At 51.0% G+C, this 27995-nt stretch overlaps 1 protein-coding gene across 5 annotated transcripts in view; it reads right to left on the minus strand.

Annotated features, from left to right (window-relative positions):
• Window positions 1-4121: 4121 nt before the first annotated feature.
• Window positions 4122-27995, minus strand: part of TM9SF4 (transmembrane 9 superfamily member 4) — a 55838-nt gene continuing 31964 nt past the window's right edge. The window contains exons 4-18 of one of the 5 annotated variants that reach the window (XM_055435300.2): window positions 27091-27259; window positions 26862-26991; window positions 25501-25624; window positions 24091-24209; window positions 23875-23986; window positions 22562-22632; window positions 17318-17450; window positions 16644-16725; window positions 16476-16551; window positions 13642-13725; window positions 11706-11881; window positions 11170-11233; window positions 9881-10000; window positions 9027-9116; window positions 4122-6053 (exon numbers count right to left, since the gene is read on the minus strand). In XM_055435300.2, coding sequence (XP_055291275.1) covers window positions 5904-6053; window positions 9027-9116; window positions 9881-10000; window positions 11170-11233; window positions 11706-11881; window positions 13642-13725; window positions 16476-16551; window positions 16644-16725; window positions 17318-17450; window positions 22562-22632; window positions 23875-23986; window positions 24091-24209; window positions 25501-25624; window positions 26862-26991; window positions 27091-27259 — 1700 coding nt within the window. In that variant the 3' untranslated portion in view covers window positions 4122-5903. The other 4 variants (XM_055435320.2, XM_055435315.2, XM_055435321.2 and 1 more) reach the window with 4 other exon arrangements.

Consider the following 27995-nt stretch of genomic DNA (forward strand, 5'->3'; position numbering starts at 1 on the left):
TCAAATGACTCAATGAAATTTCCTATCACTGCAAATGCCAGATGGAATGCAGTCTTGAGGTTAGTATTGGTTTAGCAACTCAGACATGGTAGGCCTTGGCATTCCTGTTTCTGCACACGTTGTGCAGTTGTGACCATCCTCAGGCCCTTCCATGTGGCTTGTCCCTTTATCGAAGCATGCTGCCACAATTCCAGTCATTCTCACACGGTGCTGACCAGGAACAGAAAGGTACCCTTTCCAGGCTCTCTAAGGAGAGAGGAGTCCTTTTATTCACAGAAGCCCTGTAAGCATCTTCTGTCTCACTGGCCTTGATGATGTTCTATGCCATCCCCAAGCCAGTCACTGTAGACCAGTGGTGACAAGACTGAGCCAAGGGGAAGAGTGTTTTCTCAAAGGAACTTTGGCGTACTGTTAGAATGAGGAATGGATGCTGGTTGTCCAAGAAAAAAAGTGTCATCCATGGCTCAAGGTGCACAGCTGGTCGGAGACAGAGCTAGGACCTGACTTTGCCCACACTTGTGCCTACCCATTTGGTTCAGACAGATTCTTGAAAGGAGTCATGGCTTCACCTGATGTTGCTTGGCCAGTCCAGCGAAGGCGATCATCACTGTTCTGAACCCCATCCCTTGTACTGAGTGAGATACTCTCATCTGAGGGTCAGACTGAGCTTGCTTTTCTGTGGTCTGGAGCCAGTGTCCATAGTGAAGCAGTGCAAATCACTCCAGAGTCCAGCCCGAGACTTTATGGGACATCCCATGTTAAACAGGTGTTTTATGTTCAAAGGCAGTGGGCTGGCCCTTCATCTCTTTGGCTTGTTGACTTGAGTAACTCCACCCTAATGGGTCAGACCTCTGCTAGGGCCCCAAGGACATCCACTTTGCCCTCCAGGAGCTGCATTCCTGGGAGTGGGTCTGGCGGCTCAAAGCTGCCTTTTCCATTGGATAGGAAGAAGCTGAAGGCTTTCCGGAGGAGGTGGCAGAGACTTCCAGGTGAGGGGGTGGAATATTAGGTGTACTGACCACCATGGGCCACGAGTCGGGGAGCTGAGATAACAGGACTGCAGGCATATGCAGGATTAGGGTTGCAGGGGTTGGTCCACTCAGGCTCGTACTATCCAGGCACAGGCCCTGCACTTCAGACTAGAGCTCACATTTGTAAAATGGAAAAGAACAAGGGGTAGCTCCCAGGCCCAGGAGGAGGTAAAGCAATGCTCAGCCCACCAGCCCATGAGGATCCAGCTCTTACAGGGAAACCAGGCAGAGACCCACTTGCTCCCTGGTTGGCTGCATCTGAGAACTTCCCTTGTCCCTGATTCTTCCACTTCAACCTCGTTTCTTCCTTTTACCACAAATATTTTGAGCACTTCTGTGTGCCCAACAACTACTATACAAGTTTCAGTCTGGTTGGAGACCTAAGGACACCTCTTGAGTCCTTTGCATTTGCCTGAGTAATTTATCCTCTGCAAAGCTACCCCAAAGCCACAGTAGAGTGTGGGCACCGAGCAACACCCACCTGTCCACCGCAGGTGGGAAAATTACTGCTTGGCAGGGTGGCTCTGATGGAAGGTTCTATCTGTCCGCGATCTGGGTCCCCGTTCAGAGCTGTTCCTTGCTTGCTACACTCCTGCACATCACCCCCTTTCCACCCCCGACTCCTAGTTCTGTCTGGGTGCCTGCAGTCGCAGACCCCTGCCCCTCCACCGGGTCCCTCGCCCCTTATTAGCTAGGGAACCCTAGTGAATCACATCCGAAAAGGGGTCGGGGCGCAAGGGGGCGGGGCGAGGCCCTTAGGAGAAGACCGCGCGTCTCGGTCTCTTGCAAGCCGTCCGCTGGGGTCGCCGCTCTCGCGGAATCCGCAGCGTCACCCCTGCGCCCCTGCAGGCTCGAGGCTCCCGCAGGTTATGGCGGACGAGGGTTGGGGTGGGGGGGCCTGGAAACCGCCGCGCGCCCGGTCCACGCGGGTACCCAAGACCCCAGCCCGCCCTGCAGCCGCCCCGCCTGTCTGGGAGCGCCCGGAGGAGGCCTCTACGGCCGGAAAACCGGCCTTGCCGGGGACGGCGCCCCAGCAACCTGTCGCACAGAAGGGGGGGGGGGGTCGAGCTGGAGCTGGCGGGAAGGCCGAGGAAGTGACGACTGAGAAGGGCGCCATCATCATGGAGGAGGCGGAGTGGGGGGCTCGGGGAAGCAGCCGGTGGGAGAGGGAGTGAAGGTGGTGAAGCTGGTGGGGGAGGAGAAGCTAGAGGTGGGAGCGGAGGCGCACGAAGGCCTGAGGCCCCTGAACTTGGTGGCCCAGGTGTGGACCCGCTGGAAGCAGTCAAGTGGGGAGCAGGGGGCCGTGAGTGCCCAGGTGGACAGGGCCTACCTAAGACTGGAGCGCAGCTCTGGGCGCACGCGCCAGTTGTACCTGGTCCCAAGGAGCTACATCATCTAGAATATTTCTGGCTTCTGGGTCACTGCCTTCCTGAGAGGCTAGAAGCCACGATTGCAAAGGACATAAGGAAACTTGGGTTGGTAAATATGTTCACTGTCTTGATTGTAGTAATGGTTTCATGGCGTGTGTATATATGTCAAAACCCGGGACTTCCTGGCGATCCAGTGGTTAAGACTCTGTGCTTCCACTGCAAGGGGTTGCAAGTTTGATCCCGAGTTGGGGAACTACGATCTCACATGCCACCCAGCATAACCAAATATATATATTTCAACAACATATCAAGTTTTGTAGTTTGTCAATTGTAATTTAAAATATAAACAGTCTTTTAAAGAGGCAGCTATAGTAATGGTTAGAACAGGTTTTGGAAGCTGGCTTCTTCAGTTGAGTACTACTACAGCTCTCACCTGACATGGGATGGCTCAGCAGTCTACCTGAACTACTGGGGCTTGTAACCGCCTCTGTAAAAGGAGGCTAATAACAGAACGTGCCTCAGAGGATCATATTCAAGATTAAATGAGCTAACACATGGCAAGTGTCCACAGTGTCTGGAACACAGGAAGTATCCCATGAATGGCAACCAGCATCTTTCTCACTGGTTCGGCATTAACACCGACCTGACAGGCAACTATTGTTTTTGTTTGCTGTGCATCCTTTACTGTGGTGAATCGTTTTTTCCTTATCACCCATTCCACGTGATTTTGGTGGGCAGAAATTCACAGTATCCAGTATCCTTGGAGTATGCAGCCTGTTAATAGTACTCAGTCCCCCTAGATGTAGTGACTGATCCAAGATGTACAAACAGTAATCCCAGCTGGGCCCCTCAGATACCTTTCCTGGGATTTATCTATGTTGAATATACTAACATAACGGGAAGTCTTTTTCTTCTGGGCTTTCTTAACTGGCTAATGTAGGCCTTGGACTTCCCTTGTGGCTCAGATGGTAAAGAATCTGCCTGCAATGCAGGAGACCTGGGTTTAATCCCCGGGTTGGGAAGATCCCCTGGAGGAGTGCATGGCAACCCACTCCAGTATTGCTGCCTGGAGAATCCCCACGGACAGAGGAGCCTGGTGGGCTACAACCCATGGGGTAACAAAGAGTCGGACACGACGAATGACTAAGCACAGCACAACGTAGGCCTAGATTGATCTATGCCATGCTCTCCTGGCCTCCCACAGAGGAAGACTGTTGACAATGGGATAAATGGGATAAAACGGTACAGAGAAAAGCAGAGTGAAGATAGGGAGAATCTTAAGGCTATCCTTTGTGCCCCTGGATCTATCCAGACCTGAAGCCAAAGCACTCTTTCCCTTGATGACTTATAAGCTAATCAATCCTTGGGGCTTTGGGCAGTGTGACCTGTTTCTACTGCCTGACACTGAAGGAGTCATACATGACAGGTGACGTGAGTGAGCAGCACACTATTAGAGCTGGGAATCCGTTAAAAACCAGGTCTCACTGCTGCCAAAGCTCACGCTTACTTGCCATTTCCTACCTGGGGGACCAGAGGGGCGTGCTGAGTGATTCAGCATGGAGGGGCTGGGCAGGCGGGAGAGGCTTTGAACGTGCACCAGGTAGAGCGGCAGAAAGCTTGATGAGACTGAGCTTTAGGGGAAACCACTCAGCTCAACCCACTGAGGAAATCTGTGTCACCTCAGACCTGCAACCCTTGCGAAAGAGTCAGGAGACAGGACAACAGGACAATGACATATTTATTTACAATTGGACCAAAAAAAGGCATACAGGCATCTTTTAATTTAAAAAAATGGTGATGGTTAAAAAAGTCAGAAAAATTGATGTCTGAACCGTTTATGAGGAGTCTGTTTACCCACTCCTCCCAAAAAGAGAATCTCTTAGGGAAAAAAATTCAAGATGTGAACGAACAAGACTCCATTATCATACTCTACTGCTTGGGTTCCCTTCCCTCCAACCTGATTCTTGGTGGACGCTGCTTGGTACTGCGGAGTCACTGTGAGGCAAGGTTGAGAAGATCACTGGTTTGACTGGTGGAGCTGGTGAGGGCTGCTGGGAGAATCTGGGGGTGGGGGTGAGGTGGGTATGTTCCTAGCTTAGCCAGCATCCTGAGCTTTGTCTTGTGGTGGGGGTCCTAATGGGGCTGGAGCAAGGGTGAGCGGCTGTTACTTAAACCCTAACCCCAGGGTGTGTTTGGTCTCTTGCAACTTGAGAGCAAAGGTCTGCGACAGGCATGGGGGAGGACAGGGGTTAGGAAGAGGAGGCGCTGATGAAGAAGCCAGGCATCCGTGTCAGCTCCTCTAACTTAGGCTCCTTCCTTCTTTCTGGGACTTGGGGAAGGAATGACACAACTTACTTTCCACTTTCCTTCTTGCAGGTAGTGTTTTAGCTCAGACCGGAAGTGGAGGGGCGCGGTCTGGCTAAAAGAGCTGTGTGTGGGCACTGAGGCTGGGGGATGTCGGGGAGAGAATGCCTCTTCCCGGCCACCTAAAGGAGATCTGAGGTCTCCAGGCCTTGTCCTGCCCTGAAAGTGGGGGAGGAGAGGGCCTCCCACCAGCACACACTGCAAAAAGCAGCACACCCCCCGCCCCCGTAACCCAGGAAGGGGCTGAGGAGCAATCTGAGGGGTGAGGACCCTCATCCAGACAGACACGTGAATGCTTGGTTTGGCTCTGGAAATATCTGGCCCCAGATCCAGGGTTTCTTGGCACGAAAGACAGTTCATTGCAAGTCTCTCCTCTGGTCCAGCAAACTCCCACTGCTCTGAGCAGGGGCGATTCCTGCTGTCCTGGGGCACTTGGCGCCCAGTACTTCTGGGGGATTTCCTTGACTCAGTCAAGATCTGGGCTTGCTCCCAGTGACAAGATGCCCAGAGGCCCGGTGGGGAGCCCTGCTTTGAGCAGCCCTGGGAGGAGTCTACGGATGAGGGACGAGGGAAGGGAAGGGGCTGGAAGAGGCCGGCTGGCACTGAGGATGCGAGTCCAGGCTGAGCTGTGCTTTGTGCAGCATCCATGGCGAGGACGGGCAATGAGAGGCTCAGAGACCTCCTTGAAGCCCCGGCGCTCCCTCCTCCAGGTGGTCGCGGGGTAGCCAACAGCCCTGAGGGACTGAGCTGGGGACAGTGACCGGAACCCAGTGTCTCGGTGGGTTTATCCATCCTGGTTCCATTTGTTAAAAAAAACTAAGGGAAAAAACCCCAAACCAAAAATACACCTGAATAAACAGGTCCGAGAGTTCCTGCTGGAGGGAACTTCCTTAGCACTGAAGAAAACAACCCACAAAAAACTCATTCCCCCATAGAACTGCAATAAGATGATGAAGAAAAATGCAAGATTTATCTACAGGCCTTCCCGCCCCCCACGCAGCCCCGGGATCCAGGAACACTGTGCCAGGAGTTTCGTTCCAAACGAGCAGGAGTTGTTTTATTTTACGTGCCTGCAGTTCCCTGTGCGGGGCGGCTTCCTGTCCGTGGATGGAGTGGGCCAGACCGTGGTCCACCCCCATCAGTCTATCTTCACAGCAGCGTAGATCTTGCGGACAAACATGTAGGCTGCATAGAAGCCAATGGTGCCCGTGAGGAGCCAGAAGGAGAGGACCATGAGGGCCGTGTAGCCAAAGTAGAGGAGAGAGGGAATGAACTCGACGATGTCCAGCTGGGGTGCAAACGGGCAGAGAAGGGGGACACTCAGTGCCAGCCTGCTGTGGCCAACCAGGTGTCCCCTGACCTTCGCCCGGACCTCGTGGGCAGGCAGTGAGGGGCAGGTGGGGCATGCAGCCAGGGTGAACCTTCATCAGCACCAGGGCCTGTGCTCCGCCCTGGATGCTCACAACCACTATGGTGGATGTTATTAACCCATTTTACAGAGGAGCTGGGATTTGAACCTGGAGTCAGAGGGCTAGGAGCCCAAGGCCCAAATGCACTGGCCATTCCATGTCAGAGTAGGAGTCTTCCTGGGGAAAGGCCTGGGAGCTCACTGGGAGATGGGGCTAACCTCAGGGCCCACTGCCAGAATGACGAAGGCAGGAAAGGCCACAGCTGTCACTTCCCCACTCTCCACAGTCCCCAGTGCAGCGAGACTTGCGGACGGCTGGAGCACAGAAGTTGGGGGAGGAGAGAGGCGCCACAGCTCCTGACTGTAGGACCAGAGAGCCACCAGGAGCCTGTCTCAGCCTACGGCGCGCTCCACCGGAACACGCTCTGTCACTTTCATTACCGTCCCACGGGGAGTCAGGGGGAGTTGATCCTGGAGCATCTGAACTCCTTAGCTGAGTTCTCAGACCTGGGCAGGGATGCCAGGGAATCTGTCATGTGGTGGGCTTTACTGCACCAAGTAGAGCTAATCTGGGATCTTGGTATCAAGACCTGCCTGCCCACCAGGGCCTGAGTGGGGCCTGTTCCAGGGCTCTTGGGCAGACACATGGTCACAAAATGTGCCAGGGGTCCGCAAGAAAACAGTAAGGGTCACTGTTTGAGACCATTTCCCTGAAGTCAAATAGCCACAAACGGGGATGAGGGCCATGTCTTCCAGCTCAACCACCCAACTCTCTTTTTATGAGTATTCTTGTGGCTGAAGGGTGGGGTGAAGGTGATGGGGGAACAGAATAGTGGTAAATCCAGTGGTAAAACCAGAAAACGAATGAGGCAAAAAGGCGGTGCTGGAAAGTTCCTTAGAGTTCAGACAGGCCAAGGCCATCATATTTCAGACAAGGCTCTTGGGCTGGCTTTAGAGCAGAGAAGAAAGCCTCAGGCAGAGGCAGGAAGGGCAGGAGGCTGAGATGTGACCTTTGTGTAGGCGGCTATGGAAGCAGGCTTCACTTGCCCAACACTGGCTCTTGTCTTCCTTTTTTCCGGGGTCTTGGGTACCCAATCCCTACTCTGTGGTCCTGTTGGGGCTGTCAGGCCAGTACAAAGCCTAAGCTAGTCAATGAGAGTATACCATCCTACTGGACATGAGGAACAGTGAAGGGTGACATATAACCTGGGCCAATGAGCATCTTCCCTGGGACTGATAACATGAGGACAGAGGAAATACTTTCTTTTATTGCTAGGGCTGCAAAGCTAAAAAGAGACTCTACAGCTGCTACTGGCCATCGTTCTACTTTGTGAAAAGATCCTACCTGCAGACTGAAGCCAAGAAAACACACACAGAGCTGAGGTATAAAAACACACACAGAGCCCTGATACCATTTAAGCTGCTGGATCTAACCAAGCCTGAAGCTGTACTTCAACTTCTTATTAAACTTACATAAGCCAAAACATTCTCTTTTTTTGCTTAAGCCAGCTGGAACTGGGTTTTGGTCACTTTCCATTCAGAAGAGTTTCTGATAAATAGGGGCTGTAGAGAAGGGAAATTAGAGTTATTTTGCAGGATTCCAGCAATAAGATTGGTCTGAAGATGGAGTTTACAGCGAGGCAGATTTCAGTATGAATCAAGGAAGACCTTAATAATGACAGGAGCTATCTAAAGAGAATGGGAGCATCAGGAGGGAATGCCCTCAGTCACTGATGAGCTAGAGCAGGGGTCAGCAAGCTTCTTCTTAAAGGGACAGATTATATTGGGTTGGTCAAAAAGTTCATTCAGATTTTTCTGGAAGACAGTATGGAAAAACCCGATCGAACTTTTTGGCCAAGCCAACAGCTGAGGCCATGTGGTCTCTGTCAAAACTACAATACTCTGCCGCTGTAGTGTAAAAACAGCCTGGACAACATGTAAATGAACGACTGCCAATAAAACTGCTAATAGCAACAGGCCTGCCGGCCCACAGGCTACCACTGACTGAATCGTTAGTGAGGTGATCCTTTGTTGGGATCGTTGGAAAAGGGGCCAGTCAGGGAACTGGAAGCAGGGCTGGAACTCTGCACTCAAATATCTGGACAGTCCTTTCCAACCTGATGTTTCTGGGAAAGGGAATTCCAAGCTTCACTTGGTTAGCCTATGGCTCTAGCTTCGTTTCAGAATACAGCCTGGTTATAAGCAGAGGACTTCTTGCTTTGGAAACCCAAAATACAGTGGGTAAATCCCGGAGGTGACACAGGGTCCACCAGAGCGACTCCCAGACTCCCCTCAGTGGCCCATCTGCTTTCTGTGTTACGCGCACATCTACCAAACCTGGTGTGGGGATCTGTTTGGGCTCTGAAGCCACCCTCTGGGGACAGTGAGCTCTGTGAGTACAGCTGAGCTCCTCAGTCTGAGTGCTAAAGGCTACTTGAGCAGTTTCTGTTCTTATCTCTCTAACTCTTCTCATTTATGTTTATTCTTTCCTGTCATTGCTCTTTTTCCCCATCTTCTTTTCTTTCTTCCCCCTGTCTTCTTGAGGTGAACACTGTATTACCTTGCTTCCTCTTAAAAGCACTGCAAGGTGATACACTTCCTTTTAGCTCTGCTTTTCACAGGCTCTCCATACAACATTCTCATTGTCGTTTATACTGAAGGCTTTTGTCACCCAAACATATTCTCTTTCCAAAAAGATTCTGTTCTAAGAGCAGGAACAGTTCTAAAATGACCTTGGTCTTCCCCATTCTTGGTAGAAAAGTAAGATTTAGACACTAGAGGTTTTTCCCCAGCACCCCCTCCCTATAGTCCTGCCCTGAAAGGGCAAAGGGGCTCCCTCATGCAGGGTGGTACCTTGTTAACAAAATAAAAGATGGCATAGACCAGGACGTAGAATGCAGATCCCCCGGAGACTAGGAAATTCCTCCACCACCAGCGGTAATCCTGAGAAGGAAACAGAGAAGGGTCATTGGTGTCTCCAGGCAGAATCTCTTCCCTAAGTTTCACAGTTGCCTGAGGAGCTTAAAGACCCAGTATAAGGATGGTAATATTTGGGGTCATGTGAAGGTTTTATGCCTTGACTGTGATGGTGGTTACACGACTGCATGCATTTCTAAAAACTTACCCAACTACAGACTCAACAGGGTGAACAGTACTGTTAATAAATTACATCTCAGTTTAAAAAATCGACAACAAAAGAACAGTATTAACATTAGCATCTTGTGAGCAGACATTCACATTCACCACATGCCACGTCCTGTTCTAGGTGCTTACTGTGAATCAGCTCAGAGTTCATGAAGCAGCCCTCTGAGTTAGGTCTGGAAGGCACACAGAGGTTAAACGACTGCCCAAGAGCTACTGGAGGAGCCAGGGTTTCAGCCCCAGGCTGTCTGTCCCACAGCCCTGACTTTGCTCACTCTGCCAAGAGCTAGTCCCCAGATGGAGGGCAGGTTACCCAAACGGCGCCAGCTGTTGAAGAAATCCCTACTGGAGTGGACTTAGCACTCACAAGTACTGTCATGAGGTCGTGGTGACCTCCACCCACAATGAGTCTACAGCTGAACAAATGGAAGCTCGGCAAGGGGAAGTGACGCACTTGCCCAAGGCCTCAGAAGATGTGGGACCACGTGGGAAACCCAGTCTCCCTGACCCATTTGATGCTGGCCCCAGCTCCCCCTACCCCCAAGTGCTGGCCACATTCCCCTCACCTCTGCACACAGCTGGAAGTACACCATGACGATGCTGATCTGTGAACAGGACACCACCAGGATGATGAAGACGAGGAACAGGAAGCCGAAAAGGTAATAGAACTGATTCTCCCAGATTGCCTGCGGGTACATCAGAGCCGGCCTTCAGCGAGCCTGCCCCCTGCCCCTGCAGTCCTTGCCTGTGCTCGGGAACGCCATCCCTCAGTCGGGACTGGCAGGAATGGAGACCATCAATCATGACACCACTGGGGCCTGTGGTCCTGGCTTGTGCCTGGCCTGGTCTCTCCTCTCTGGAGCAGAGGGTGAGCCAGGTTGTCCCTAGGGAGGAGCTGGGGCATAGCTGATCCTACCATGGGTGGGCCCTAGCCTGAACTCAGCAGCTTGCGGAAAATAACAAATCCCACCCCAATCAAAATTACACAGCAGCCACCACTACCTGGGGTGGCTCACTATGGGCCAGGCACAGTGCTACATGCTTTACGCACACAACTCCACATGTCAGCCTGTGAAAGGGTAGCCTTTTACAGTGAAGGAGTCAAGGTTCAGAGAGGTCAGTGACTGGCCTGGGGTCACACAAACAGAATAGAGGTGGCCCCCTTGGGCAGGCAGCTAACCCATCCCAGGCAGGGCTGGGTGGGCGAGGGGGTATCAGCTGGGCGAGCTGGGCCACTCCAGAGGTGCAGCTGCTTGTCCAGCACTGATTTAGGGCAAAGTCCTCTCTCTGTGCTGGACACCAAGCTGGGTCAGCTGGCCTGAGATGGCTCTGAAGAACCCTTCTGCCATCTTTCACCTGGGCAGGCCTGAGAGAGGAGCAGTCATCATTAAAATAGCATTTATGACTTAAGAAGCATTTCCAAAATGTCAAGCACTGTGCCTTTTACAGACATTATCATGTTTCAGCCTCATGATGATCCTGAGAATTAAGCGTCATTTCCATTTCCCACATTTTCCTAGCAGTTCTGAGTAACTGAGACAGGTAAGTAACTGAGACCCAGAAATCAAAACAGATGCAACAACGCTATTAATAAAGGTGGTGACTACATCAATATTGCTAACACCGCCAAAGCCGCTTCCAGAAATTAACTGAGCCCCTCCCACACCAGACCTGTACACAGGGCACATCTCACTTAACCTTCCAAGCTGTCATGAGAGGCAGGACTGGTACTGTATTTTAGGGTGAAGAATGGGGGCTCAGAGAAGTTAAAATTTCCGTCTGAAATTTCATAGGCAGTAGGTGGCAAAGCACCTGAGCAGAGGGGTGAGGGGTGGGAGCAGGCAGCAGTACTCACACTGAAGATGAAGAAAAGCTCGATGAACATGGCACCAAAGGGCAGGATCCCAGCCATGAGAATACTGCAGAGAACAGGAGGGTTAACACTGCTGGGAGACCTGGGCCACTGGAAGCTTCGGGCTCCCTCCTGAGCCAGTGAGAATGACAGTGCTAACACAGTGGGGTAGGTCTAGTGCTTCTGGCATGCTTTTGTACCACGACAGTCATTCAAGAGGTATGCATCATTCTCCCCATTCATAGATGGGAAAACTGAAGTATAGAGAAGGGGTGTGACTTGCCCAAAGTCCTAGGTAGTCGTAACTTGTCACCCTGCACCCTTCCACCCCCTGCCCTCCCAACATCTAGTCTGGCTGCAACTTGGTCCTCTCGATCTTGTAGTGAAGCTGAGCTCTTATGAAGTCTACTAGAGCCGGCCATGGTGCAGCCCCTGCTGGGGAGGGTACCCTCATCTGCATCTTCCCAGGGAGACAGCTCAGGGAAGTGTCAGCTTTGTGGACCCCAGAAGTCCCCGCCTGGCCCTTGCTGGAGACTCACCCCACGAACCGGTTCATGTACCACCGCTGCTCGGGGATCTGCCGGGGAATCTGGTTGGTGCGCACGGGGTTGTCATATGGCTGTTTACGGAAGCCGAAGTAGTAACCCAGGTAGACGAGGGGCAGGGAGATCCCAAACCACATACAGAGCAGGGCCACCATAGTGGGAAAGGGCACCTGTGGGCACAGCACTGTGAGGCTCCATGAGCCCTGAAGCCCAGGCCAGGGCCGTGAAGTAGGGACGGGGACCTTTTGGGTCCCAGGGCAGGAAGGGCTCAGCAGGACACCATGGTGGGGAAGCTGCTACAGACACACCCCACAAGGGCTCCTGGCCAGACCATCCTGGGGTGGACCCCAGCCCTGGGAAAAGTGGAGGGCAGATGGAGGACCAGCTGAGCCATGAAGTGAAGAAGGAACCACGGCATCCCATAGGAGCTTGTCACCAGGGAGGATGTGGGGAAAGAACACAGTAGGGCCTGAGAACCGGAAGGGGAGATGAAGGGCCAGAATAAAGGGAAATTACATGTGCTATGTTAAGTGGGAAAAGAAAACAGAAGTACACAAATAGTGGGTTTCCAATTTTGTTCAATGAAAACACCACACTATACCACTAAGTGAAAAGCTGGATATCAAACTGTATGTACAGGACTCCATTTTAATGAAAATGCCCCAATACTTAATATGCATACACGCCCAGAGAGGCCCATGACAAAAAGTTAACAGCACTTCCTCAGATGGGGTATGGGGGACTGCGATCGATTTTTCATTTTCTTCTTTAATCCCCATTTGCAGTCTTACATTTTTCATGCAAAATGAAAGAAATCAATATCTGAAAAGTATTTAGAACAAAACTTATTCCAAAGTAAGCAGCATACGTTTGCTATTATTTTATAATTTTACAATTACATTATTCCATTTTAAATACATCTAAAAAGAGATTGAGATGAGACAGAGGGTGAGATGGTTGGATGGCATCACTGACTCAATGGACATGAGTTTGAGCAAACTCTGGGAGACAGCAGAAGACAGGGAAGCCTGGCGTGCTGCAGTTCATGGGGTCGCAAAGAGTTGGACATGACTTAGCAATTGAACAACAACAAAAAGAGATCAGAAGACTGCAAAAATAGGAAATTCCTGGGGTAGGACTCTGCGCTTCCACTGCAGAGGGCACAGGTTTGATCCCTGGTTAGAGAGCTAAGATCCTGCAAGCCACACAGTGTGATCAAAGGAAAAAAAAAAAAGACTGTAAAAACATATTAAAGATTTACATTAACTTTTCTGTACTTTCCAAAATTTCTACAATGAGTGTTTATGGTGAGTGGCTGGTAATTGGGAGAAAAGTGTTGAGAGAGAAGGGAGACAGGTATAAAAAAGAGGAAGTGAGAGGAAGAACAGGACCTGGTCTTTCCTGAGGGCAGCTCCCTGGACCACTGGGAAGAACCCAATACTCCGCAGCCTGGACTGTGGGCCCCACCCAAGGCCCTTCTATGGGTACCTCAGTGAGAGGGAGGCAGTTCCCTCCACTGAGGCTGGGATGGCAAATGCCTACCCCACCTCTCCTGCAGCTCATCAATCAAGACTATCTCCCCATCTCCAACTGAGTCTGCAATCCTCATACGGGAGCCTTGTTTTGGGATCCTGACCTCATCAAGTCACATCAGGCAGCTTTCCCTTGGTTGAGACAAGGGAAATTCCCCAGTTGGCTCCTGGACTGTGGAAAGCTCCTTTTAGAGAAGTGAGCTTTAGGCAGCTGTCTGAAAAGAGTCCATGGGAGGGTCAGAGCAGATGGATGCACAGGGCTGGGGAAACCCTGGCCAGCCCTCAACCGCCAGGGCTGGGAACAGACCTCTGGGGACTCAGAAAAGGGAAGGAAACAGCAGGAAGTCACCTGCGGGGATGAGCACAGCTGGCCCTCCTAGGATGGGGAGGGCACTTACCGCTCCTGATGAGTGCTTTCCCCAGATGAAGCAATTCAATACGAAGCAGATGCCAAAAACCACGCCAGGATACAGTGTCGCTGTCTGTAAGTGAGAGACACCAGGCTGGGGAGCTGCGTCTAGGGGGCTCTCAACTGCTCCCTAGTCGGGGCACCCAGACTAGAGGTTCCCAAGCCCTCTTGTCCTGGAGGACTCAGTGCCAAGATAATCCCTTCCAGAAAGCGCTCCCTGACCTCCAGACTACGCGGGCCTCCTACTCTGTCCTTTTAGATCCCTGGACCGCTCCTCCCTTGCCCTCATTCAAGTTTGTGATCTCATGCTGTTGTGACCCTCACAGACGTGAGCTCTTGGGAGGACTGTGTCCTGCTCACCGATGTGCTCCCAGCACTCAGAGCACAGTGTGCTCAATAAGCATTTGTTGAATAGGAATGACCAGATAAAACGTTTACTAAACACATTGGCCTGCACCTCAACCCAAACCGTCAAGAGTGGTGGGGAAGCTTTAACTGAGTCTTAAGGGCAGCAGGTGCTGGCCTCCAAGTGCATGATCTCACCTAACCCTCACTACACGTTTAGATGGGAAGGACCACCATCATCTCTTTTTAAGACAAGGACACTGAAGCCCAGCAATGTTAAATAAGCCCCATGCCAACTTCACACAGTCAGCTAAGGGGGCAGCAGAGGTTCAGACCCCGGCTGTCTGCCTCCTGACCCCCTGTGGGGTAGTCTATCCAGTCAGGATCTCTGGAGCTGGGGCTCAGGCACAGTGAACCAAAGCTCTAGACTCACAGTTGAGCCTCCTTCACTACTGTGCCTGTCCAAGCACCCAAGAGTCGCCCGCCACGATGCCCGAGGCGCCCTGCAATCTGGCGCTCAGCCTCACGGCCAGTTTTATTTATCTTTGGCCCGTAGCCTCCCACACTCACTAACTGGCCACTGCCTCTCCATGTCTCTGACTCTGGCCCTTTATCAAAGGTACAGTTAATAGCATCTCAGGTATCCGCTTCCTGAGTGTCAATGCTGAACTGGTGACCTGCCATGTACAGTCTCCTTGCATCCATGAAACAACCTGGAGACACCAGCCCCCAGTGGATAGATGAGGAAACCAAGGCTCAGAGAGCTGGTCAAGGTTACCAACCAAGCAGAGAACTGGGCCAGGAATGGGATCCAGGAGATTCCAGAACCTGAGGCTGCCCTGCTGGCCGCTTCCATCCAATGGAAACTCTCCTCTCCAAGGCCCAGCTCAAATGTCATTTCCTCCTTCCTGTCTGTCCTGGTTTACTCTGCTGTGTAGCAGGGAATTCCTTGTCTGTCCTCCTGGCTGTATTTATGGACTGGCCACTGTGCTAGATATGAGGAAGAACAGAGAGAAAGCTCTGCTCCACAAATGGAGAACAACACACGTGGCACTCTAGGCACAAGGCTTTGCCCCGGCCCCTCTGGGGTGCCAAGGAGGACACTGAAGTCAGAGTCAGGGGAGGAGGAGGGAGCTAAGACTTAACCACCCACACAGGTGCCAGAGGAAAGACACGGTCGTACATCTACATGACTGCAGCAGAGGCCCGCCTGGGAAGGGAGGCAGAGCTCCACACCAGAGACGGGTCACAATCTTGCAGGGAAACTGGGGAGGCCTAGCGTAGCCAAGGGTCCATGAGAAAGGCAAAGACTCCGGAACATGGCCAAGAGTCCTGGGGATGGAGATGGGAAGGAATTCATGCACTAGTTGGCAGGAGAACTGTCCACACTCGATGGATGAGGGGAGGCGGGGGTCATAGGAGGAGGAAAGGGAGCCACCCAGGGGTCTGCCTTGGGGCCTGCATGGATGCCGGCAGACAGGGTTTGTTCTGGGACCCACCCAGGGAGACCTGGAGGGTATCTGGTGGGAGACTTCATCAGGGAAGTCTCACCAGGGGAGAAGAGGGCTGGGTTTTACAGTTCTGAAGATCCCTGGCTCTCAGTACACAGCGGACCAAGGAAAACATCTGACGCATCAAGCCTTCATAGTAGCCCAAGAAAAACACCTGATGTATGACGAACTCAGGAAACTTTTTTGATCTTTCCAGAACAGCTGAAGCTCTTCCATACTGAGGGCTTACTAAGTACCAGGGTATTAGCCAGAGTTGGGCTAGCCTGAGTTCCCCTGAGCTTTTGAAAGTTGTGAGAATGGTTTCAGAAGGCTGGGTCTAGAGGCTTTTCCCAGTTTGGCACCAGGGGTTTCCCTGGTTCTCTAACAGCTCACTTGCTCTAGGAGAAGGGGCTCAGATCTCCTAGATGTCCTCCTGTTTCCCAGGTGTTCTCCTCTTTTCTGCTGCCAAGAATTCTCCTCACCACAAGTTTAGCGATCGTCAGGAGCTGACCTTACTCAAGAGGAACGGCGGCACCAAGTCTGGCAAGCAGGCTGACAGTGACGTGGGGCCCGGCCTCTCCCGCCAGCGGCAGGTAATTCTCTCTTTACTCTGCTGGGCAGGGTGTTCTCCCGGCAGCCCTGCTGATCAGGTTCTGACCTTAAGCTTTTGACACCTGGGCTTGGTGCCTAACTCCCATTATTCTGAATCCCCTATTTCTACTTGTGGTTGAGCCATGGGACAATGCAGGCTAAACCACCTTATTTCAATTCCCGCCTTTCACCGATGAGGCACTGAGGCCTTCAGCGGTGAGCACCCACGGGTGAGGGGGGCGCCCAGCACTCCTCCTTGGGTGCACCCTCCCAGCCCGCGTGTTGCTGCCCAGCCTCTGGCCTTGAACACCCCCAGGACGTGCCTCTGCTGCTCCCGAGGAGCCCAGGAGGAAGCGCCTCGGCTCCCCAGCACAGGCAGGAGGTTTGGGACACTTACACAGAAGGCCCCTTTCTTCCACCGATGGCCCTTCAGAGTGCGGTACAGACGGCCGGCTGAAAATCCACCAAACACCCTGTGGGGAAACGGCGGGGGTCCACACCAAGGGGACCTGTTAGTTGAAGCGGAGGCCGTCTGAGTCAGCCCCGAGCCCTCAGACACACCTACCCCATGAACATGAAGAGGAAGCAGGCCGTGGTCATGAGCGCTCCCCGGCTGGAGGGTGACAGCATCCCGAGCATGGCCACAACTGAGGGAGTGGGGAGAGAGGCAAAGTCAGGGTCTCCAGGCCCCAGAGCCCCGTCCGGGCCGGCTGACAGCCCGGCGCAGGTGAGGCTAGACGAGGCTCCCTGCTCCCTTGGCCCTCCTCTCCACAGAAGACTGGGTCTTAGCAGGGATTCAGAGGGGTGCAGCAGTTATTATACGTCAGCAAAAAAAGAAAAGTAGACAGACTGACTTCAGTATTGCCTCTAACCACTATATAATCATTTTGGGGGGTGTTTTCTGAGAAAAGAGACCTGATTCCAGTGTAATCCTGGCGTGGAAAGGCGTAGGTCACATAATACCCGGCTGCAAAAGGAGGCCAACCTCCCCATGCTGATCTGTGGCTTCACTGGCGGTGTGGCTGTGTGGGGGCTATGGATGGTACCGGAAAGATCTGAGAAGCAAAGCACTGGGGCCTGTGGCTGACAGGACCAGCCCTTCTGCTGGGACAGATGCTTCTGTCTGGCCCAGAGATGCTGACAAGTCCCTCTGCCCCAGGAAGGGAAGCCCACTCCTCTCTCAGGCTCAGGGCTATGCTGCTCCCCCCGCTCGATGCCAGCCCCGCAAGGCCCACTCACAGATGACGATGAGGATCATACAGAAGAGTTGAATGCCTGAGCCCAGCAGGGAGCTGAGGATCATGGGGTACTGAGGGGGCCTGAAGACGTCACCGTGCACCAACTTCCAGCCGGACTCTTCCATCGTGTCTTCCTGCAGCAAAGGGCCAGAGAGTGAGGCTCTTCCTGGGCTCCGGACGAGGCAGCTCCTGCAGGGACCACCCCTAGGACCCACATCCTCTGATCGGGGCTGAGGGTCCCTCAGATGTGTCAACCAGCTCCACTCTTACACAGGAGTGTGAGTGAGAAAGTACTTCCCAGAGAACTGTCACGGGGGGAAAGGAGGCCGCTAACATGAGCAGACAGCCGTACGAAAGGAAAATTTCCTCCGCACATGCCACAGACCTACCACATGAGAAAATAACGTGAACCAACACACTGAAACGCTGTGATAGTTTTTGAGTGGTATATTTAGAAGTTTTTTTTTTTTTTTACTGATTATAAAAGTGATGTAAGCACACCTTATTTTACTGTGCTTCATTTTACAGCACTTCACAGATACTGTAATTTTCACAAATCGAAGGTCTGTAATAACCTGCATCAAGCAAGTCTACCGGCACCGTTTTTCCAAAAGCATTTCCTCACTTTGTGTCTCTGCGTCACACTTTAGTAATTCTTGCAATATTTCAAAACTTTTCATTATTATTATATTTGCTATAGTGATCTATTCTCAGTGATCTTTTTTTAAAAAATTATTTATTTAGTTGGCAGCACCAGGTCTTAGCTGTGGCACACAGGCTGCGGCACACAGGATCTTTAGTTGCAGCATGTGGGATCTAGTTCCCTGACCAGGGATGGAACCTGGGCTCCCTGCATTGGAAGCATGGAGTCCCAGCCACTGGACCACTGAGGATCAGTGATCTTTGATGTTACTACTGCAATGGTTTGAGGCTGCCATGAACTGTGCCCATAAAGATGGCAAACAATAAACGTATGGTCTGACTGCTCCATCAACGAGCTGCTCCATCTCTCTCCCTCTTCTTCGGTCTCCCTATTCCCCAAGGCATAATATTGACTTTAGGCCAATTAATAACCCTACAATGGCCTCTAAATGTGTAAGTAACAGGAAGCGTTACATGTTTCTGACTTTAAATCAAAAGCTGGAAATGATTAAGCTTAGAGAGGGAAGCCTGTCAAAGGCTCAGACAGGCCAAAAACTAGACCTCTTGCAAGAAATATTCAGCCAAGCTGTGAAAGCAAAAGAAAAGTTCTTGAAGGAAATTAAAAGTGCAACTCTGGTGAATATAGGAATGGTAAGAAAGCAAAGCAGTCTTATAGTTGTTATGGAGAAAGTCTGAGTGGTCTGGAGAGAAGATCAACCCAGCCAGAAGATCCAGTTAAGCCAAAGCCTCATCCAGAGCAAGGCCCAACCCTCTTTAATTGGGTGAAGGTTGAGACAGGTGAGGAAGCTGCAGAAGAAAAGTCTGAAGTTAGCAGAGGTTGTATCATGAGGTTTAAGGAGAGAAGCCCATCTCTATAACATAAAAGTGCAAAGTGAAGCAGCAAGTGATGATGGAGAAGCTGCAGCGAGTTATCCAGAAGATCTAGCTACATTAACAGTGGATACACTAAACACACTTTCAATATAGACAAAACAGCCTTCGATTGGAAGAAGATGCCACCTCTGACTTTCATAGCTAGAGAGGAAAAATCAATGCCTGGCTTCAAAGGACAGCCTGACTCTTTGTTACAGGCTCATGTAGCTGGTGACTTTAAGTTGAAGCCAGCACTCATTTACCATTCTGAAAATCCTAGGGCCCTGAAAAATTACGTTCAATCCACTCTGCCTGGATGATAGCACATCTGTTTACAACGTGGTTTACTGAATACTTTAAGTCCAATGTTGAGACCTACTGCTCAGAAAAGAAAGACTCCTTTCAAAGTATTACTGTTTGTTCACAAAGTACCTGGAGCTCTGCTGGAGATGTACAATGAGATTAATGTTATCTTCATGCCCTCCAACATCCATCTTGCAGCCCCTGGGTCAAGGCATTGACTTTGCAGTCTTATTTAAGAAACGTATTTCATAAGGCTAAAGCTGCTATAAGACAGTGTGATTCCTCTGATGGATCTGGGCAAAGTAAATTGAAAACCTTCTGGAAAGGATTCACCATTCTAATGCTGTTGGTTCTTTTTTTTTTGGTAAACTGTACACCGTGTGGAATCTTAGTTCCCCAGCAAGAGGTTGAACCTGTGCACCCTGCACTGGAAGCACAGAGTCTCAACCACTGGACCACCAGAGAAGCCCCAGGAGTCATCATTCTAGATGCTATTAAGAACATTAGTGATTCACAGGAAGAGATCAAAATATGAACATTAATAGAAGTTTTGATGAAGTGATTCCAAGCTTCACGGATGAAATTGTGACGTTCAAGATTTCAGAAGTAATTGCAGATGCAGTGGAAGCAGCAAGAGAACTAGAAGTGGAGCCTAAAGACTGGACTGAATTGCTGCCATTTCACAATAAAATTTTAACAGGTAAGGGACTATTTCTTATGGATGAGCAAAGAAAATGATTTTTTGAGATGGACTCTACTCCTGGTGAAGATGCTGTCAGAATTTAGCAAATTTCACTGCTGTCTTATTTTAAGAAATTGCCACACCCACCCCAAGCTTTAGCAGCCACCACTCTGATCAGTCAGCAGCCATTAACATTGAGGCCAGATAAAGATAATGACTAGGAATACCAGACCACCTGACCTGCCTCTTGAGAAACCTGTATGCAGGTCAGGAAGCAACAGTTAGAACCGGACATGGAACAACAGACTGGTTCCAAATAGGAAAAGGAGTACATCAAGGCTGTATATTGTCACCCTGCTTATTTAACTTATATGCAGAGTACATCATGAGGAACGCTGGGCTGGAAGAAGCACAAGCTGGAATCAAGATTGCCGGGAGAAATATCAATAACCTCAGATATGCAGATGACACCACCCTTATGGCAGAAAGTGAAGAGGAACTAAAAAGCCTCTTGATGAAAGTGAAAGAGGAGAGTAAAAAAGTTGGCTTAAAGCTCAACATTCAGAAAGCAAAGTTCATGGCATCTGGTCCCATCACTTCATGGGAAATAGATGGGGAAACAGTGGAAACAGTGTCAGATATTTTTTGGGCTCCAAAATCACTGCAGATGCTGAGTGCAGCCATGAAATTAAAAGACACTTACTCCTTGGAAGGAAAGTTATGACCAACCTAGATAGCATATTAAAAAGCAGAGACATTACTTTGCCAACAAAGGTCCATCTAGTCAAGGCTATGGTTTTTCCAGTGGTCATGTATGGATGTGAGAGTTGAACTGTGAAGAAAGCTGATCACCAAAGAATTGATGCTTTTGAACTGTGGTGCTGGAGAAGACTCTTGAGAGTCCCTTGGACTGCAAGGAGATCCAACCAGTCCATTCTAAAGGAGATCAATCCTGGGTGTTCTTTGGAAGGACTGATGCTAAAGCTGAAACTGCAATACTTTGGCCACCTCACGCGACGAGTTGACTCACTGGAAAAGACTCTGATGCTGGGAAAGGTTGGGGGTGGGAGGAGAAGGGGACAACAGAGAATGAGATGGCTGGATGGCATCACCGACTTGATGGACATGAGTTTGAGTGAACTCCGGGAGTTGGTGATGGACAGGGAGGCCTGGCGTGCTGTGATTCATGGGGTTGCAAAGAGTCGGACACGACTGAGAGACTGAACTGAACTGAACTTTCAGCTGAGAGATGGTCATGAGCACTACCTGTCATTACATGTCAGTAAACACTCTCTACAATTACAATTTTTCATTGTACAGCTCTATTATACTATAACCAAGTTATTATTATGGGATATCAGGCTATATTCAGTTTATTTAAATTATGAACAAGTCTGCTATAAATATTTCTAGATTAAATTTTTGTGGTTTTGATGCGCAGGGAACTAAGATCCCACATGCCACATGGTGGGGCCAAAAAAAAAGTTAACTTTTTGGCAGTTTATGAAACTGTCAATTAACTACTTTTCAGAAAATTACCACTTTACACTTGTACAGGTGACATGAAAGGTGCTTATTTCACATTAACCTTGCCAACAATTAATACTATATATACAGAGCTGTGCTAATTTGAAGGTCCAGAACTGTCTTCTGATGACTGAAACTGCATGTGGGGGCCTTGATGTTGTAGTTTAGTTGCTAAGTTGTGTCCAACTTTTTTGAAAGTCCATGGACTGTAGCCTTCCACGTTCTTCTACCCATGGGATTTCCCAGGCAAGAATACTGGAATGCATTGCCATTTCCTTCTACAGGGGCTCTTCCCGACCCAGGGATTGATCCCACGTCTCCTGCATTGGGAGGTGGATTCTTTACCACTGAGCCACCAAGGAAGCCCATGTTGGGGACGCATGCCTAAGATAAAAACACTTTTTCACATGTTTATTAGCCATGTATCCTTGTCTGTATTCTTTGTTCATCGGCACATTAGAGAATTTTAGTGTTTTTTCATACCAGTTCTTTTAACCATCATCTTCCTTTTTAAAAACATTTATTTTTAATTGGAGGATAATTACTTTACAATATAGTGTAACTATCGTCTTCTAAAAAATGTGTTACATATATTGTTTGCCATTTCACTTTTCTGTTTTGTTTATTTTGACATAGAGGATTATGTATGTCAGATCAATATCAATCAAATATCATACAATATTTGTATGTCATCAAATCAATCCAGTTTTCTTCCATTATGAAAGCTTGGAAATTAGAAAGCTGGGCTTCCCTGGTGGTCCAATGGTTAAGAATTTGCCTGCCAATGCAGGAAACAAAGGTTCAATCCCTGGCCTGGGAAGATGCCACATGCTGCAGGGCAACTAAGCCCGTGTGCCCTAGAGTCTGTGCTCTGCAAAAAGAGAAGCCACCACAATGAGAAGCCTTCGCACGGCAACGGAGAGCAGCCCTCGATCACCACAACTAGTGAAAGTCTGTGTGGAGCAATAAAGACCCAGCACAGACAAAAATAAATACATAAAATAAAAGAAAAAAGAAAAAGAAAATGAGAAAATCTATCCCAATCACTTTGAGTCATTAAACGTTTTGTTTTCCTTTTCAACACTTTCAAGGTTTATGCTATGAATGATCACACAACGTTCCACCCCCACCCCTAGTCCTGGTCTGGGAGGCCTGGAGCTCTGCTGCTAGACCGCCCTCCCTCTGCAAGTCCATCCCTCCCCAGCCAAGACCTCGTACAATGTCATCCTCCTTATTATAGTTGGCGATGTCCTTCCGCAGGGTCCGAATGATAATCATGCTCAGGATGCCTGAAACAAATGGGGTGGTGGGGGAGGGTGGGGGGAAGGAAGAGAAGCTGTCAGCACTGCCAGCTGAGTCTTCTGTGCTGCTGGTCCCCCCGGCCATGTGGCTTTCTTCAGTGGGAACTGGCTATGCAGTGGCCTCAAGTCCTCTCCTGGGCAAGGCTCCAGCTCAGCGACCAGGGGAGGAGCAAACAGAGGGTCACCCCTCAAGTGTGTGGGGAGGAATGAGCTGCTGGGATTGGTGGGGGCTGTCACAGGACATTGCTTCCACTCTAAGGAGAACAGCATCCCTGTTCCTCCAGTGATTGGTCCTAGGATCTAAATTCCCCAGGTTCACCTCGCTGGTTATTTATTGCTTTTGGTTATCAGGTCATGGCCCATCTCCTTCTCACCTGTGTGCCTATAACCCAGGCTACTCCTTTTGCTTTAGCTCCTACTCACACTTCAAGACATCTCCTCTTGACACACCCCAAACAGTTCAGAGGCCCCCATCAGCACTGGCACGGGCTGTTTCTCTCTAGGCAGCGGTATAGTGGCTAATACAATGGATTATCGGACCCTGAGCTAACTTAATGCTTTTAGGCTTGGCTAGAAGGAGGGGGAGGCTTGTGAAGTGTTTATTAGCACCACAGCTGGTCCCAGGGTAAATGTTTAATGAAGACAGCATTATCTTTACTTCCTCTCTGATACTGAAAAGATCAGTTATGTCCACTGCCCTCCCGCCCTCGTGTCATCTGGCTTCTCACCAAGTTTGTCCCACAGCAGGGCCGTGTGACCATGGCTAGAAGAGTCCTTCCCTGGGTCTCTGAACGCGGCTCCTCATTCAGAGAGGTCTTCTCTAAGGCAGCCTTCACCCTCTCCTCACTTAAGCACTATCTGGAACTCCATCACTCTGGGGCTTTTCTGTCTCTCTCTTGCCACCCGAGTATAGACTATGAGGGCAGAAGCTGGGTTAGGTTTGCTCAACACCATATCCAGCATGTGGCTGGCGCCCCAAAAGGGTGAGCAATGATGAACCCTTGTTGAATAAACCAACGAAAGTGTGTGTGAAGGAGACGCGGTCTTCCCCGGGGAGCCCTCCAGGGTGGAGGCTGACTCTTGTTCACCTCTGTGTACCTGATTCCCCCACAGAGCCCTGAAGTCCTCTTCTGACCCACACTTGGCTCCAAGAACACCCTAGAAGTCCCCCGTGAGCGACGTGACACCTCAGCCCCTTGGTCTCTCCACCCTCCAGCCCACAGCGCTCACCTGACAGGAAGAAGACCACCACGACGGAGTTAATGATAGAAAACCAGTGGATCTGCACATCGCTCATGGTGAGGTAAGTGTCCCAGCGAGAGGCCCACTTGATGTCACTTTCCTGGCGGTGGGGAGGAAGCGCTTGCGAGTCCAGTCCCCGGCACGGCTGCTCCCGCCCAGACAAGCCCTCCGCCCCTGCAGTTGTGGGCTGCAGCCCCTTCTCACCTCCCAGCGCACAGAGTACGTGAAGAGTAGCTGATTCTCCTTGGCAGGGTCAATTTCTTGGGGCGAGGAGTTGGTACCCTCAGGCAGGGTGCATGAGCTCTTCTCATCTGCTTTGAGGTCTGCGAGAGACAGAGACTCAGTCTGTTCCTGGGAGGGCAGGTGCCACTACCCAGGGACTGTTCTGGGGGCATACACGGGGGGTGGCGTGCCGCTGAGAAGAGGCTGGGAGAAGAGCTGGCAATAACAGCTTTAAAACTGTGCTCCCCGGAGCCCTGACTTTTCAAAGAGCCTCAGGGGTTGCAGAGAGGTGTGTGTAGAGAGTGGGTCTGAGTCCCTGTCTAGTCAAACAAATTCTTCCCTCACTCACAGCAAACATCCACCTGCTCGTTCGGTCAGTTCCACTCAACACGCAAACACCACCAGCCCACTGCCTCACACGTTTCCTCGCTCATTCGGTCCCCAGAGTCCCGGCGCTCTAGCCATCAGTCCTCAGTCACTTTCTCCCTTTATTTACTCATCCATTCATCCTATCATCCATTCACTCAGTAACAAACATACAATAAGCAGGCGCCTACTATCTGCCTGCTACTGGGCTAAACACAGTGAGAAAAGAAGACAGGGTCTCTAACCTCGAAGAACCACGGGGGCAGCAGCTGCTGTCAAACACTCACGCAGTAAATGTCAGGCTGCGCCCACGACCCTGGCGGGAGGAGAGGCAGTCTGCACCCCGAAAGAACAGGGTCTACATTTCACAAGAGACTTCTGAGTATGATTTTATTTGAATACCAGGTTCCACACCTTAAAAAAAGAATCCCGAAACCCACCACCACGGTGGACAGAAGACCAGGCCTACTAAGTGGAAGTACGCTCTGTGGTGAGCAAGGGCTACCAGGTAAGGTGAAGCTGGTCTAGGTTCAGTCAGGCCCAGAGGGCTGGGCCTGGGCTCTCAAATTCCCACAGGATGGCTGACCCTGGGCCAACTTTAGTCTATGCCAGTCACTCACCCACAGAAGCACAAATACTGACACTGGCTGCCCAACAGCCCTGGCTGTACCGCTGCCCCTTGTTCTTGAGCTAGATGGTTCTTATGATGGGCCCAGCCAACCCCGATTGCTGTTTGGTCATGGCCAAGTCACCAACCTCTCTGAGCCTCTGGTTCCCATCATAATCAGCACACACCTCCCTGGTGGCCGGGAGAGGGTAAACGGTAGGTGCCAGGCCAGAACTCAGCGTGTCAGCTCTCCCCTTGTCCCTGCTTTCTCTAACGGGAATGCAGTGACCCTAGCTTGGCTGGGCCCCTGTGCCACATATGGCCCCTATCAGCCATGGCAGGAGTCAAGGGCACAGAAACCCCGGGTGTGGAAACCAGGCCCGTCCTGCCCTGCCCTCTGGCCACACCTACCCACTCACCCTCCAGCCTGATGCTCTGGGGAATCACCTCGAAGCGGACGACGCGGTACGTGTGCTCCTGGTCCTCTTCCAGGTCTTCCCGGTGGTAGTAGAGGATGAACGAGAGGTGGTTGTGCAGGTAGATCTGAGCAGAGCAACAGAGGGAACAAAGGAGCTAGGAGCCAGGGAACCACCAGCAAACCCACACGGGGAGACAGGCCAGGTATTCGGTCCCTTCCCTCATTTAACAGACCCAGCCGTACCAACCTTCCAAATACACTGCTCTCATAGCAGTCCGTTACTCGCTAACCCTCCAGGGCTCAGCGGGGCTTATGAAAGTCCAGACCCCACAGGCTGGTATTCAAGGCCCTCTGTCCTGTAACCCTGACATACTGGGCTGTCGTCACCATCTCAGACAGGTTAGTTCACCTGCTCCCCTGGATCTCTCCCTGCCTCATGAACGGTCCCCACCCTGAACTCTGTTCACAGCACTCACTTCAACTAGAATGCCGTCCCGACTTCACGCAGCTCAAGCCTATCTAGTTTTCAAGGCCCACCTCCTCCGTGACAAGCTGAACGCACGTGCGCTCCCTCCGCACTCCTCTGGCACTGCCCATGGGACTGGGGTTGGGACTTGAGATCCAAGGCCTCACACTGTCAGTTCTTGCCCTCGGAGGACAGTGACCGTGCCGCGAGAGAAATGTGCTTGTTCTTTCTTCCCTAAGTAATGTGTGCTCAGTTTCAGTTTCAGTTCAGTCGCTCAGTCGTGTCCGACTCTCCGCGACAAAATGACAAATATAAGAGAATCCCCGTTACAGTCAGCACCGCTAGCGTGGTTCTCAGTGGCTGTGCTGCAGAGTGCTTACACAGATTATCTGATTTACTTTGCATGACCCCCCAAAGGGCAGGTATGGTATCACACACATTTTATAGAAAAGGAACACAAAGCTTAGAGAGGTGAAAGAAGCGGGATTAGGGTCACTTATCAACTAGTAAGGCAGGATTCAAAACCCAGAGAACCTGAATGCTCTTCACCACTTAGCTCTCTAACACACCAACGAAATTCCAGATATTTTGGAGGTGGGGGTGGGGTGGGCAGAATTACTCTTATAATCCATATGATCATAGTTATACAGAATCTGAGGTTTCAGGCACTGGGCTTTCCACTTTCTCTGCAGCATCTGCTAGCACCCTGCCCACCAGCACCCAAACTTCCAACAGACGACGCCTAGGGGCACCAGGCGGCACTTGCCATGGCCACCCCTGTATTTTCTGCTATAAGCCTGGAGCTGCATGTTTCCCCTTCCTCTGTGGCCCCAAGTGTTCATGACATTGGGGCGTGGCTGCCCCTGCCCTCTGAGCACACTAGGGCATCCCAGTACCTTATTGACATCTGTGAAGCCGAGCCGGTAGCCGTGTTCAAACTGCACATCTTTTTCCTTCTTCTTGTCGTCGCCGTCACGGTTGGAGTAGAGCTCCAGCCGGGTGGCCACGGGCAGGTTGTCCGCAATGCTGGAAACCCAAGGCCCCGCTCAGTCCCTCGGACTGCCGCTCCCTCCGTGCCCTCCCCTGCAGGAACTTGAGGCTGGCGGGGGGCAGAGGACAACTCACAGGTGGACGTAGTAGTCCTCTGAGATCCGCTCAGCCACGAGCCGGCTCTGCTCCACGGTCAGGGTCACTGGCTTGTTGGACTGGCCACACAGAACCTCACACTTCTTCTCACTGTTCATGAGAACCTGGAAAGGGGTGTTGACAATCCGGTCCCCTCTCAGCACCTCTCCTGCCATAAGAGAGACAGATGGAGCTCAGAGCTTCAGCCCCGAGGTTGCTGAGGTCAGCAGACCCACGGAGACACAGGGCCCACCTGGAAGGTTTCCAGCAGTCCTGCAGCCTGGCACACTCTATGTGCTACCCCGCCTGTTCAGGCCAAGCCTGCCCACCTGACCCCACCTGTTGCCTCCCTTTTGTGTTCTAGCACCCCTAGACTCTTCAGGGCACATCAAACATGCCCCGTCATTCCATGCCTCTGAGCCGCATTATCATTTCCTTTGCCAATCCCTGCCCCACATTCCTGGGAAACTTTCTCAACCTGCAGGCTCAGCTTTTATTCCACTCTCTGGAAGCCCTTCCTGACCTCCTTGAGGCTGAGCTCGTCTCTCTCCTTGGATTGCCCTCAGCACAGAGGGAGCATCGTATGATGGTGAAGTAAGGATTACTGAACCGTGGCTCTGCAGCTTACTAGCTCAGCAGTCCTGGAAAGTAATTTAACCTTGATGAGGCTCAATTTCCTCATCTGCAAAATGGGGATAATAGTTCCCATCTCACAGGATTACAATGAGAAATAAAGTACCAGGCACAGAGTAGGAAGACAACAAATACTACTTTTATCACCAGCATCACCTCTGCACCTTTTCGTATGTCAGTGATGTGATTTTGCACAATGTACTGATGGTTTAAGTTTCTGCCCTGCTACCTGATTACGAGCTCTTTAAGGGCACATAATTTATTTCTCTGTC

The sequence above is a fragment of the Moschus berezovskii genome, chromosome 15 (genome assembly GCF_049115385.1).
Source record: "Moschus berezovskii isolate FMDL1 chromosome 15, NW_MosBer_1.0, whole genome shotgun sequence".
Taxonomy (NCBI): Eukaryota; Metazoa; Chordata; class Mammalia; order Artiodactyla; family Moschidae; genus Moschus; species Moschus berezovskii.